We start from the raw sequence: 14,234 nt of genomic DNA, 5'->3' as shown, positions 1-14,234 counted from the left end.
AGATAATATCAAGAGGGTTGGGTGGTTGTGGCCATTTTTATACTTTATCGATCTCCCTCAGAAGAAGAGCTCCATTTAAAAATAAACAAAAATTATCAAATTTTAAAACTAAAATGTATGAAATCTTTTTTTGCCAAATGACAGTTTGGAGCTTTAGATATCTTGTCTAAGAAATGAAGTTATATCTGATGGGTAATTTGTTGACCCCCCAGCCTCCTAAAGGGCTACATTGACTGACCTTGATAAACCTTTCCAGTGCCTTTATACTCTGGGACAGTTTCTCTCTGAAGAACCACAGATCTTTGTTAACAATGGCTGCCCTAGAGACGGCCTTGATGATGTTTGACCCTGCTTCCACGGCCAAGGTCAGGAGTCCCTGGATGGGGGACTGTCTCTGGGCATACAAGGTCAAGGTCGTCTCCAAGAGTCTGTGTAGGAGGGAGGTAGAATCACTGAGAGACACCTGGCTCATCTGTAACAAGAAAACAATTAAAAAAAACTACCAATTAGAAAGAACAATCTCTGTCTTAAAGATACCCTTAAAACTATTTTTTGTTTTTTGTGTTATAATTATAGAATTAAACCTGCCAGAAAGAATAATCTGTAACTTAACAATACTCTTAAAACTATTTGTTTTTTTGTGTTATAAAAATATATTATTCATAACGTACTGCATTAATTGGAGCAAACAGCAGACTGAATTTCAACAGCAGATTTGAATGCTTTAAATCAATTTAAAACTTTCCATTAAAGCATATATCAGGGAAAATCAGTTTAAAAAAAAAAAAATAATATTAATATGCAGAAACACAATAAATTTAGCATTTAAAATAAACAAACTCCAGGGTTACATGTATATAGATCAAGTATAAGAAACGTTTCTGATCAGTGGTAGGACTGTGCACCTAATAACGTAGCAATTCTTTCATAATATATATCCTATGAACTTAGTCACAACTGTATTATTTTGAAGTTTTTCTTTCAGTCATCTGTTGGTATGTCTTTGTCCTTGATTTCTGTGTTGAGTTTAGAGACCCCTTCTATCTCCTGTATAAGTCTCTGCTATCACAGCCCGGTCTGATATCTCTTGTAGCTGTATAATACATCCATTAGGGCCTTATCACTGTCAAATTAGCATCACAAGTTTTGCGTGACTTTCACCCCGCGATGACAAGACGCGAGACAGAAGCATGAATTTGAGCCGCGGATCAATCAAACTCGGTGATAATCAACACTAACATGCTGACTCTATATGCCTAAGTCTCACACTGAATTCTATCTTATTCACTCAATGAGAGAAAGATAACTCACAATCCAAATTTCTACAAAATCCTCATCAATGTGTTAAATCTAGGTATACATGTACTTAAAAATAAAATTAACAACTGACACAGTTCTTGTCCTCTGAAGTATTGGGTTCAATATTGTGAAAAACTTGACTAGAATTTAGAGTGATATATTATATCAATTATATTTCAGAAGCATTATGAACTCTTCAGAACTTACATGCCCAACAAACCTTTAAATAAACATTGCAGCGCAGTGCTTATAAAAAGTTTTTGTATCCTTCCAAGATCAAAGACAGTTCACACTGACTCTTCCCTTGTCTTGTATAATGATCACTTCACATTACCCTTCTTTACTATTGAGACACTGTTTGGGTGAGGTATCTTGGTCAATATAAGTCTGTTGACATAACATTTATTGACTTTTACAGTAACCGTGAAGTAATCGTTCACTCTGTTTGAACAGCATGCAGATGTGAAATTCAAGTCAAAAGCACTCAACGTATATCAAAGAAGAACATCTCTGTTTGAACTATTTCTTCTTTATACAGGTCAAATATTTTCCCCGTGTTTTTTGTCGTAAATGTATTACAGTGAATGTTGTGCAAAACTTCCAATACAGCAACGATGACATTGTCTGGGTTTAATATTGTCAAACCCAGAGTTCATCTCAAGTACATGTATACTAAAATATGTAAAATACAAAAAAAGCTACAAAGCACTGACATTGAATCACACCATTGACCTTGAGTTTCTCCAACAAAAAGAGACACACTACACGGGTATATTATTTTTCAATTGGATTTAATCTTACAGTTTAATTATATGGATGTAGAATAGTGCAAGTCTTTGAATAGAATCTGTAAGCTTTTTGTTGAATTATCAAGCATTGATTGATCAAATGCTGCACATTGTGGTTCCTCAAAACAGAAACTAGATTAAGCCGCATCATTTTTTTATAAGTCTATATATGCACAATAAAAGTTGGAAATATTAATGATATTTAAAATAAAGATGTTGTAGACTGATTCTATAAGTTTTCAAAACATCATAAAGACTTACCCTATAAACCAGCCTACACTGACTTGGCCTTAACTTCCAACACAATACTCTAATTCCTAATGTTCACTTAAAAAGCAGTCTCTGTATTTAATAGTGTTGTGTAATTATCCTGACAATCTATAGAAGATTATTGACCAAAAGCTGACATTTACAAAGTTATAGTAGGACAGAGTTCAGCCTCTGTAGTAACAGCTGTAGGGTCTTCACCTATTAAATATAGGGCTATGTCAGGTTATAGGGAACTTCATCAGTCTAAAGTCAAATATAGGGTTGTATCAAACTTCTCCTACTTAAATATAGGGCTGTGTCAGGTTATAGGGAACTTCATCAGTCTAAAGTCAAATATAGGGTTGTATCAAACTTCTCCTACTTAAAGGGCTAATATAGGGCTTCATGTGTGTCAGGGTTCATCAGTCTGAAGTCAAAAATAGGGTTTTATTATATACCTAATGTGTATCACTCAATTTTACTGTTGATTTTACGCAATCACGTGACGTCGTGATCCGACTTTTTGGATCACCACACTGTGGTTTTCTGAATCCATATCACCACTCTCTGAAACTGATGAGGTAGTATGCAGAAAAATGACGTTATTTTTCTTGCGCATTAAAAAGTCCCTTAATATTATGCTTTGTTTTATGGATTAATATTATACAACCATCATCTTTATGTAACAGAGACAATTTTGTGCCTCTGCTGGGGATTGAACCTTCATCTATAGTCAAACAGGTAACAGACAATTTTGTGCCTCTGCTGGAGATTGAACCCGAGACCTCTGGCTTGCCAGACCAGTGCTCTACCAATTGAGCTAAGGGGTTAACCAATTAGTAGGGTGCCAATTGTCTTAACACCACCACATTTAGTCAAATAGAAGTATCAACCTTCATCTATAGTCAAAGATTGGGAGGTGTCACCATATCGCCTCTTTTTCCTGTATAGCACTGTGTTATTCAATAACTAATTCCATGGTATATTCACTGCACACCTACTGCTAAACCTCAATCCAAAGATCAAAATTTTATCCTTCACTGTTAATTGATCAAAATATCCCCAATAAGTATGAACTCTGTTTTAGCAACACACTACATGTATTACAACATACTCAAACATGATTTTTCTTAACTTTCAATCAATATTGAGAAAGCACAAACTCACTGTTGTGTACTGTGACATCAGAACAAAAGAATAAAGGGAAGGGCTACTCTGAATACTATATCTGATATTTACTTACAAATATTACAAGGACTTCTATGACACCTACAAAACACTAATCAATGTTGCACTTACTACTACATCACTTAAAATTATTACACTTACTACAATTATTGCACTTAGGCACAACTTTTACCAGTACATTTACAATAAGAGATGTTTGTACTTAAAATACTAATATTATGCCCCCTCCCCAAATAATTAGAATTTTTCTCAGTCCAAGGGGCATAACTCTTTCCAAAATGGTTCGATCATAACCAAAACAGAACTTGACCTAGATATTCTTATGATAAATCTGTTTACAAAATCTTTGCAAAATCTGCAAAGAAAAAGAAAACCGGAAACTTAGTGGACTGACAGACAGACCTACAGCCCTACCAAAAGACAGCAGCAAAACAATATATGCCCTTCTTTGAAGGAGGACATAGATATAACATAGATCTCTATATCATCTACAAATACTAATAAATATAATTATACCTAGTATATTACAATTATTGCACTTACAACAATTATTACATTTTAAGGTAATGTATATCTTCATTAGTTTTATTTATTTTATTTCAAAGGGCAGAGCACTCTAATTACATAAAACTAAATAAAATAGAGCTTTTCAGTGATAATTGTTGAGAGCTTCCTGAATAAAGAAATCATTTTGGAATCAAAAAGACTAATTAGAAGCTACTTTAACACAAAAGGAAAAAAACACACTCTTTAGAGATTCCAAAAAAAAAAATTGCCTACTGAAATGCAAGGCTATTTTATATTTGATTCTTTGCCATCCATGAACAACTTTCTAGCAAAGATAAGAAAATGTATGAGAGAAAGGATTGGAAATTAGTCGAGGATAATTAAATAAGTTTTGTTTGCGTAGAGAGATAACCACACTTGATTGTTCTCTGACTCTGGGGCTGTTTGCTTTGTCCAATAAATTCACCGAGTTTTTATTGAATTTTTCCCCATATCTATACAACAGGTGAAAATGACTGATAAAAGAAGGAACATTTGATTGGAGACAAATTCTTATAGGAGAGTCGTGATCTAGGGAATCAATAGCGATCAATATAAAAAATCCCTGAACATTCTTATACCGGGAAATCCTGCAGACTTATAAATCCCTGAAATAATAGTATTTTATAGAACATTGACTTCTTATCCCTGTGTAAGTGCAGTAAAAACCAGAATAAAATTTCAGTTTTTTTCTTCTTCAGATGAATCAAATTTAAATCATTTCCATAACCTGGCTAGAATTTATCAAACACATGCATCTGTTGAATATTTGCATACTGTAAACCATTTTTTATTAACAAGAAATTTTCACATAATTATATCAGGTAATTTGCTAGGAAAAATTTCATTTTCGTTTACATGACATTGTATATCTAGTTTGCATAAATTTCACTAGGGTAAATACGATATATGTAGCAAAAACCAACATTTCATATCTTTATATTCATAAATACAAAATACACAATAATTTGGTTATCTAAAGCAGTTATAAAAACTATAAAATTATCTGTCAATTCACTGTTGTAAGCATATGTTACATGTATCTTTCAGAGCATCTAAAAAATTAAAGCCTACAACTTAAGACTGGTCACATGATCACAGTTTCTTAGCAACCCATGACAACAAAACAACAAAGAACACAGGCCAATTGGTGAGACAAAAATAAGCTGGAGAATAAGATCTGGTCCTAAACACTCTCCATCAAATTGGATCTCATCAACCAATCGGATTACAGCAGCATTTTCTGGTTAAATCCCATTGAGCTGACAAAGGACGCGGACAGATTCTGACACGGGCTTAGTGAGGGACAAATCGGCTTTACTGACACAAGATGGAGGGGTGTCTAAAATCAAGCTTAATGAAGAAACCTGAAGCAACTTAGGAAAGAAAAATTCCTCCAACTTATAAATTAAGTGATCCAAAAACACACTATAGTCTCTTCCCCCCATTCCTCTCATTTACTGAATTTATGAAAAGAGAAGGATAGGGAGAGGGAAAGTTTTTTTCTGGTATGGCACATTGATAGAATTACAATAAGCAGAAATACCAGAAACCACTAAAGAATCAAAAACGAAAAGTTCTCAACAATATACAGCATAAAAGTACATATCCATATGCTTTTCCCTAAAAAGCCAAATCAAACTTATTAATGCAGGATTTGAATATGGTGGAGACTCTGTTGTATTATATAGGAGATCTACAGCATCAGCAGACAAGCTACAGTAAATACGGCCCTAATGGGATTAGTCGCCTAATGTCCACCGCTACAGATCTAACTCACAAGTTGAGCCATCAGGAAAATTGAATTAGATCTTTACATGACAACATCATATCCCCCGATAATGTCCTCCTGTTTTGATTTCCCGGACTGAAATCAGCTCTCAATTCTCTCTGTACACTTCTACCACAGAAACTCACCATCAACCTCCTGTGGCTGTTTTTACTTTCAAGTACATTATTGATAAATGAATCTTTTGTCTTCTTCATTTTATCATTTTCCAGTTCAGTTATAATTATATTTTTCCCTTTTTAGCTTTCTACACATGACAGACACATGATTTTTGGTGAGTGGTGATTGGTTGAGACTGTATATACTCACATTATGTTTATATTGTACTCACCTTGTGTGAATCTGAGGTCAGCTGTACTAAAGCCTGCAGTGTCTGAAGCACTTCTACCTAAAATAAAAAGAACACGTAATGATCATAACCTAATATTAACATACCATATAAGTAGAATTCTTAGCGAGGATTTAATTTTGGCATTATTAGCAAGGGTGCCGAGATAACTAAAATTGAATACCGCTAAAAATTAATTGCGAGTTAATTTCTAATAGCTACTTTAATGTGCATTTTAAAATCGCTAAATAAACATCTCGCTAAAAATAAATTACCAGTTCTTAAGGACAAATCGCTAATTTGCATCTCGCTAAAATTTCCACTTATACGGTATTATGATTCTTTGATAGTTTTAATTTCACTATGTTTGTGATCCTATATTCTGTACAAGTCTATACAAACTCACCTCGTCCTGTATAGGCAGGTTCCAGAGGTTCCTCATTATCTGCGAATAAAGAACCTGATGTCTAAATCCAGCATCATAGCTGGAGTTCTCTCCCCTGTAGAGACTGTTGTGTTGGGGGTGATCTCCCTTGTTGAGCAGCATGGCCAGGTACAGAGCTAGGAGTCGAGTCTGACTGTTGTCTTTATTCAAACTGGCGTCATATTTCTTCTTCATCTCCAATCTGTAAATAAATAACAGGAAATGTAAGGAAATTTACTCAGTTATTTTTTTTTTTACAAAGTATTTCTTTGTGGTTTTATTTCCTTGACTTCTTGGTGGAGGTAATCACAATGAAAAAAAAGGGGGAGGGGTGCCTCAGACAATCGAAAAAAGTCAAGGGTTGCTTATGTGGGTAGGGGATATCAAAAGGGATTTATTGGTATGTACAAACTTAACTTCTATGTCATGCAGATTTGTACAGTTTAAGGTAAGAACAGTACAGGGTTTTTTTGGATCATTTTCTGCAAAAACTTTTCAATGTCATATAATGTGGGTTTTGTAGAGTTCTAAGTTGTACGTCTTATAGTGCAATTTTTTTTGTATATTTTTCTTCAGGACAAGTGATGAAGATATGGCTTGTACAGTACGTTACAGTGTATTCAATTTTTTAAATATATATTTTGTGTTATTTCCACCAGGTCATGTGATGTAAATATGTACATCATACAGGACAAGATATACTGACTATATACAAATTTTGGTGAAATTTTCTTGTCATGTGATGTGGTTATTTACATTCAAAACCAACTCAGTATCTTTTACGCCATCCTGCAGTGTACAATTCAAGCTATATTTTTTTTCTCTCGTATCAATTTATGCGTGAATTTCCCCAGGTCATGCAAATTGGCAATCTCTTACGATTAAATTCTCTTCAACGTATTCATTTCTCCAGAATATCAATAAATTGGAAAATTGCTATGTTGCCTCCTCTAGTAATGAATTCTTATTTCCAATCAAACCTTTTCTCCTATTACCAGTAATGGTATAAAACAGTAGCAGAATCTATAATGAACAAAAAAAATCTTATCCAAGTCTTGAGAAACAGTTCACGAAGAGGAATTTCTAAACCTAAACCTGCCCACTTAATTCCTCCCCCCTCAGACATTGTGATTGAGATGAATTTGAACTTTTTAAATGTCACCATACATCTTTCAGCACCAGCAGTGAGGGCCCTGAACATTGTTGACATTTCATTTTGTCTTTAAATGCAAGATTACAAGCCTTGGTTAAAGCCGTGGTTACATAATGGCAAATAATTGTCAGACAGAAAGCCAGGAAAGGTAGATAATAACAGGTAATGTCATTATAGGAAAGAGAGAGAGAGAGTCAGAGAGAGAGAGAGAGAGAGAATCTATTGAAGGTTAAGTCAAAGAGAAAGAGAAGCTGTTTGGGGTAGTCAGAGAGAGAGAGAGAGAGAGAGGAGAATGTGTGTTAAGATATATAACAGGTACTGCCCTATAAATTAAAGCCAGAGAGAGAAAGAGAGCCTATCGATAGCTGATAACAGGTATATGGTTATAAATTACATATACAGAAGAACTCTGAATTATTCAGGACCATTAATCCATTCCAGATAATGCTGATAAAATACTACTCTGTACTGACATAACAAAAATGATATGGAGGAAATTAAAATGTTATAATGGGCTTTTAATAATGAATTAGATCTACACCACTTTCCATATGTTTGATACACATCACCATGACAACATTTAGTTTTCCCTTTAATCCAATAATTAAAGACAAAATAGAGGTTTAGTTTTACAACAAACTGGTCCAGCATTAATTCATAACTCTACTTCATTTTAGTATAATATAGTAATTTATGAGGGAGGGACATCAGTGACAGGGGGGTAACAATGCCTCCTAGGACTAAGAACATATTGAAGTGCTCAGAAATAATGGAGTAATGAGAAGGTCAGGGACATAATGAAGTTCTAAAATGTGATAGGGGTCATAAGGTCAAGGACATATAGAAGTGCTCAGAAATGATGGAGAAATGAGAAGGTCATAAAGCCAAGGACTTACTGAAGGAGTCATAAGGTCAAGGGAATACTGAGGGGCTCTGAAATGCTAAGAGGGGTTTATATTGGGTAAAGATGCACTGATATGTCAAGAAATAATGGGATAGGGAGGGATTTGAATTAAGGTATATTGAAGCATTCAGAAAAGGGGAAGGAGGGAAAGGGGGGCTAGGAGAGGTATTTTAATTGGCTTGGTAGAGGTGTCTAGATCTATTCTGACTTGAATTCCTACTATTTTCTTTAGGGGACAATGTAAGTTCTCTGCCTCAATGTTGTTTTTTTTTTTTTACACAAATAACCTTGGTCAAATTATATAGATTAAATGCATGAAATAAATTGAAAGTTTCACAGTGTTAAACATCTTGATTTGATTTTTTGTGATGTAAAATTCTATAGCACTTAAAATGAAGCCATAATTTTTCTAGATAAGTAAAAAGAATTTTACGGCCATTATGCTAACCAGCACGAAGAGGATTAATGCAAAAAAGAATTTTATCTGAATTCCATACTTTAAATCTCAGTTATGTTATATTAACATGTTTGCCCTGGACAGGTACTCAGATATACAGGTAAGGAGAAAAACAACTTCTCTGGCACACATAACATTTCTCCCCCTCTCCAATAGATCAAAGTCAATAATTTGGTCTTATCTTTCAGAAGAAGATTTCTATCAGTGTATGTTAGCATTACAATGCCGTGTACACACCGCTATAACTTATCCTACCTGTGTGGACCAGACGTGAGACCAGGTAAATATCCAGGTGTTATATACCTACATGTCGTGGGGGACCCCTAAATCTGCTACAAAGTCAGATGAGTCATTTATTACAATTAATTCTGGTGTAAAACCATTTAACACTCCAGTGACAATCGGGGCACGGCTTTAAAAGATGCATCCCTAAATAAACCGGGATCAATGGGTGTTCATTATACGGACAATTACCCAAACTAAAAAGGACCGGCCCTTACTAAAGCGAGATAAAGATCCATACATCAGGATAAAATTCTTAAGAAAATGCGACATAAAGCCACAGAAATCAAGGTCGACATTAAGCCGGGGCCATTGGACCGGGTGCTGACTGCAGTAACATAGCGGACATTATTTCTAGATTTAAGACCCGAGCGCAGGGTGTTACCGTGGTTTCACAGAAGTGTTATTGAACGATATTGATACGGCATTCAGGTACAGGGGGTCAATTGTTACATAAACTGCTGCTCTGATAATTTACAGTGGAGCTCTGCCTCTCGATTTGTTGCACAATTTTAATAATAAAGACATTTTATTGCTAAAATGATTTTTGTGGTATTACGACATAATTGTTGCTATTTAGATATCATTTACCCCTAAACTGCTGAGATGTAAATCAGATCTGAATTCACAGGCATTTTCATCAGCAAACAACAGAAACGCATTCTCTTATAAAAAACAATTGCCATTATTTCTGGAAAACTAAAGTCATAAAAGTATCATCTTACTGAATCAATAAATCAGGAATTTAAAACTTCAAAAATAAAAAAAAATGCCCCTTTGTGATATTGATTTACGACAAAAATGCATTTTATAAATAAAATTTTTTTTTTAAAAACCTAGCTGTTAGAAAGATCAAGTGATTTGTGATTTAAACTGGGACATACAGCCTGCCAATTCTGATAAAACATTCTCTTTATTGACGCTGCTGTTTAATACATTTTTATTATATAAGAGCCTGCAAGTTTCATCTCTTTTGTAGGATTGCGAGTGACACAACATGCAATATTGACAATACTGTGAGAATGCTAGTACTGACTTACATTTTGTGGTCTGTGATTTCACTTCCTGATTCTACGTGACCTTGGTGTTCCGTCGTCCCTGTACTGGTTCTATCTCTGGCCGCTGTACTGGTCCTATCTCCTGCGCCGGTCCGTGCGGGGGTCGTACTTGTCGCGCCCGGTCTGACTTGTATGGAGGTGACGCAGTGTCGTACCGCAGCATTTCGTCCATCCAGCACTGAGACCTTCAGGAAAACTGCAAAGTATCGGAAAAGATGTTGAAAGCACGTCACACGCTCCATCGACTGTACTTGTAATAAGAGAGGCTATAGCCATCAATTTTCTCATTTTAGCCCGGCTTTCATTACCTGGGTCTGAGCTACTTAATGTGAAGCCTTCAGTTCAGGAGAAAAAAAATGACTTTAACCAGTCGGGACACGAAGTAATCAATTCCCCAAACTCCGGCAGCCCAGCATCGGTTGTCACGGCAACCAGCTAGTCCCCGACAGATATGGGACTTTTTTTTAATGTAATCCACTTTTCCTTTTTCTATCAGCCTGTTGTAAAAATGACCAAACACACACACATCGCTGACGTCCTCTGTCGGTAAATTAAATGTCTCTCTCTGCTGTAACACACATCTCTCTAACACAGAGGGTCTACACCTAATACCCACAGGTAGAAGAATCTCATTTCCTCCAGAGTAATGACTCACAAATAACATTTAAATCCCCAGCCTTACACATTTATCAAACACGGCCCGTAATGACCACACTACCTCTACAGGACACACACCCTTCTCTCATAAAACTTCAAAGAATGCGGGGATGTCAGGTTTCTAGTGTGCACTGTTAGAGACTCTAAATAAGTGGCTGTTGGTGTGAATTGTACACCTATACCAGGTTAACCTTGAACACAGTAACAGTGTGGTAAGGACAGTTCCCAGGGATCTTCTCCTGTGGTACGCGATGTTTATAGAGATCCTGGCAGAGTGACCTTAGATAAATTTAAAACCTTGAGACAAGGAATGTACCAGATAGCTTACAGATAGAGGGCTGTTTATGACTAATGATCTAATAAACTCTTACCAACAAACCCCTCCAAGTCATAACACAGTGATTAATGAACGGTCCTAACAGTAAAGTAATACCCAGGCTACTATAACACTGGGTCCAGATACAGACATTTATAGTCTATAATTAAGTGGACACAGAATAATAATTTTCAAGAAATATGGTCCAGATCTAATAATCTAATAAATCAAAAAAAAATAGTCTGTGGTCCAGATCATTCACCATATTTAGTAAGAACCTCCAGTGAGCCGGCATAGAAAGGCATTTACTACTCCTAGTCTTTACCAATAAACACGTCCTCTCACTCCCTCAGTATAAATACCGATATACCCAATCAATAGACAGTCCAAAGATAAACGATCATTCAATATATACTAACCTTTATATTAAGACAACACAATCTAGACGTCCCTGATTTCTTATACAGAATCTTAACAACTTTCTCCCCGGAATCTAATGACCAGCGTCCAGGATTCAATAACCCCTTTGGCTGTCCTTTGATTGGCCCAGGCCTATCTCTGCTGAATACAGCCATTCTAGCATTCAATAACCTATCAGATCCCCTTCACTATCAGGGATATAAAAAGCTCAATAAATTTCAATTTGGAAGGGGCTTTATTGCAGGGAACAAATATTGGAGCTTGTCAACCACGGTGATAAGATCTTGTAGCGTTTCTGCTCTGCTATTCCCAGAAGGTGTTTACTCCCCACAAGCTGAAGGGCTGTTCCGCGACACGCTTCATTAACCCCAACCTCAATGACAGTGCATCACGATCATCAAAACCTACCACACACACTGTAACACTGCACAGAATCTAAATAAAACATCACCATGCAGAAAAACATGGTAGAGAATCTAAGAAATTAGATTTGTCAGACTAAGATTTAAATATATTCTCCCCTCTGAAATAATCCTGACTCTTAATGTTGCACTGTTTACCATCACATCTGCAGCGTTGTACTTTTCAAAGAACTATTTGCGGCATATGCATTTTTTTTTGCCCACCACAAACGTCATATTTTGAAAATTTCTTTAAATGTGCTGAATTGCATATATATATATATAATACATGTATCAGATTAAAAAAATATACTTTCAAACTAGGTTATTGGCAATTTTTGTTTATATGACATTACAAACTATTCAGATTTTATGTCATTTTGCTGACAGAGAGAGAAATGGAAAGAAATTGTTCATTTTTACTATAAAATTTATAGATCACAAGCCTGCTTCGGTCGGAACAATATTTACACATTCCATTGATATTATTGTTCTGCACATTATATCAAAATATTGAGTTGAGGCAGACCTGCGCTTGGTGACTTTTACTCAAAATATCAAGGTTATATGCACTTTTTTCTGAATTATTCAAAGAAATATTTATTAATTTGCATCATCTTCTAGCTGACATCATATCTAATATATGACATTATGGTGTATGTAAACATTCAGTCCTTTGAAGTCTGCAGCTATCAACCTCTTTTAGAACATAATTATATATTTCTCCGTGATCAAAGTTTGATTTTGGAGGGCAAATATTGGTCATTATCATATATAGTCCTTTGTTGCATACTGTTGAATCATTTGCTTTATTATTCTTGTAAAATTCAAGTAAATTTGATTTTGTGTATTATTTCAAGTCATTGACTATAATTACTTAAACAATGGACAACACGAATCTAAAACATCCTTCAGCAGTCAATACAGCAATAAATAAAATCAATGTAAAACTCTTTTGAGCACTACAAGTTTACAGGAGGACTACTGTATTTTATAAAGACTGGGAAAGCCTACAGCTGTAACACAGAGACTGCTCATCCCCAAGTCCTCAGATAGTGATTTTTATGAATGGCAGGTTAGCTAACATAGAGGTGTCCATCTTCCTGGTAAAATACATCTCCCTCCCATTCTGACTCTTATTTTCATCTCTCCCATTCTGACTCTTATTTCTCTTTCTCCTCTCAGATAACATGGACTCAGTGATTGATTCTTTCAGGGCTTGTTTACATCTCAGTAATATTTCATTAGTTTCAATTTAAGTTGAAAAATGGATAACATTTTTTTTCCAAAAAAAAAAAAATCAATAATGTATTAATAACTCATGTTACAGATTCCGTGAAATGCTTTTTGTTTTGATTCCAGGGATGAAAAAAATTATGAACAAAGGAAAATAGGGGAAGTGAAAGATGAAGCCTTCTGAGCTAATATGTAAAATGTAGAAAATAATTTGACGTGTTTAGTATGGGTATCTCATGCTTTATTTTTGTTCTTAGAATACTTATTATAGGTGTTGGTGTATCTTTTAATGTAAACTTAGTGGTATATGTTGGAGGTCAAAAGGTCATAAATGACTCACCTTTAAACTTATTTTCAGGTAAGCCGGCAGGTAAAGTAAACAGCAGACTCTTTTTTAGGCCCCGGTACAAGATGACTTCTGATTGGTTATTGCCCAGGTCAAAGGTCACCTGATACTGAATAGGTTGTTGCTATAAAAAGAAACAATGTGAATGATTTTATTTTGAAAAGAACATACTCTTTAATTTTGATAGTTACTCCAGCAACATATGCAACATGAGTTTCACAAACTATTGACAAATTTTGGCTCTAGCTCAGCTCTCTGGCTGATGCAGACCCCATGTAGTTAGAATTTTACAATTCGGTACATTACATGATTGTACAACTTACAGTTCATAATGTTTTCAATTTCCTCAAAAGTGAATAAAAATTAAAAACATTTGAGAGGAGAATTACATGT

General features: G+C 35.1%; 1 protein-coding gene across 1 annotated transcript in view; it reads right to left on the bottom strand.

Annotated features, from left to right (window-relative positions):
- The window catches only part of LOC134245086 (polycystin-1-like protein 1), an 81,207-nt gene that overhangs the window by 40,945 nt on the left and 26,028 nt on the right, over positions 1-14,234 (bottom strand). The window contains 5 exon segments of the mRNA XM_062727352.1: positions 239-472; positions 6,191-6,247; positions 6,594-6,813; positions 10,448-10,661; positions 13,836-13,965. Of these exon segments, the coding sequence (XP_062583336.1) occupies positions 239-472; positions 6,191-6,247; positions 6,594-6,813; positions 10,448-10,661; positions 13,836-13,965 (855 nt within the window).

This window comes from Saccostrea cucullata, unplaced genomic scaffold, assembly GCF_032062105.1.
Source record: "Saccostrea cucullata isolate Sc308-1 unplaced genomic scaffold, CSIRO_AGI_Scuc_v1 ctg556, whole genome shotgun sequence".
Taxonomy (NCBI): domain Eukaryota; kingdom Metazoa; phylum Mollusca; class Bivalvia; order Ostreida; family Ostreidae; genus Saccostrea; species Saccostrea cuccullata.
Note: the sequence above shows the minus strand (reverse complement) of the source record. Positions and strands in the feature narration are given on the sequence as shown.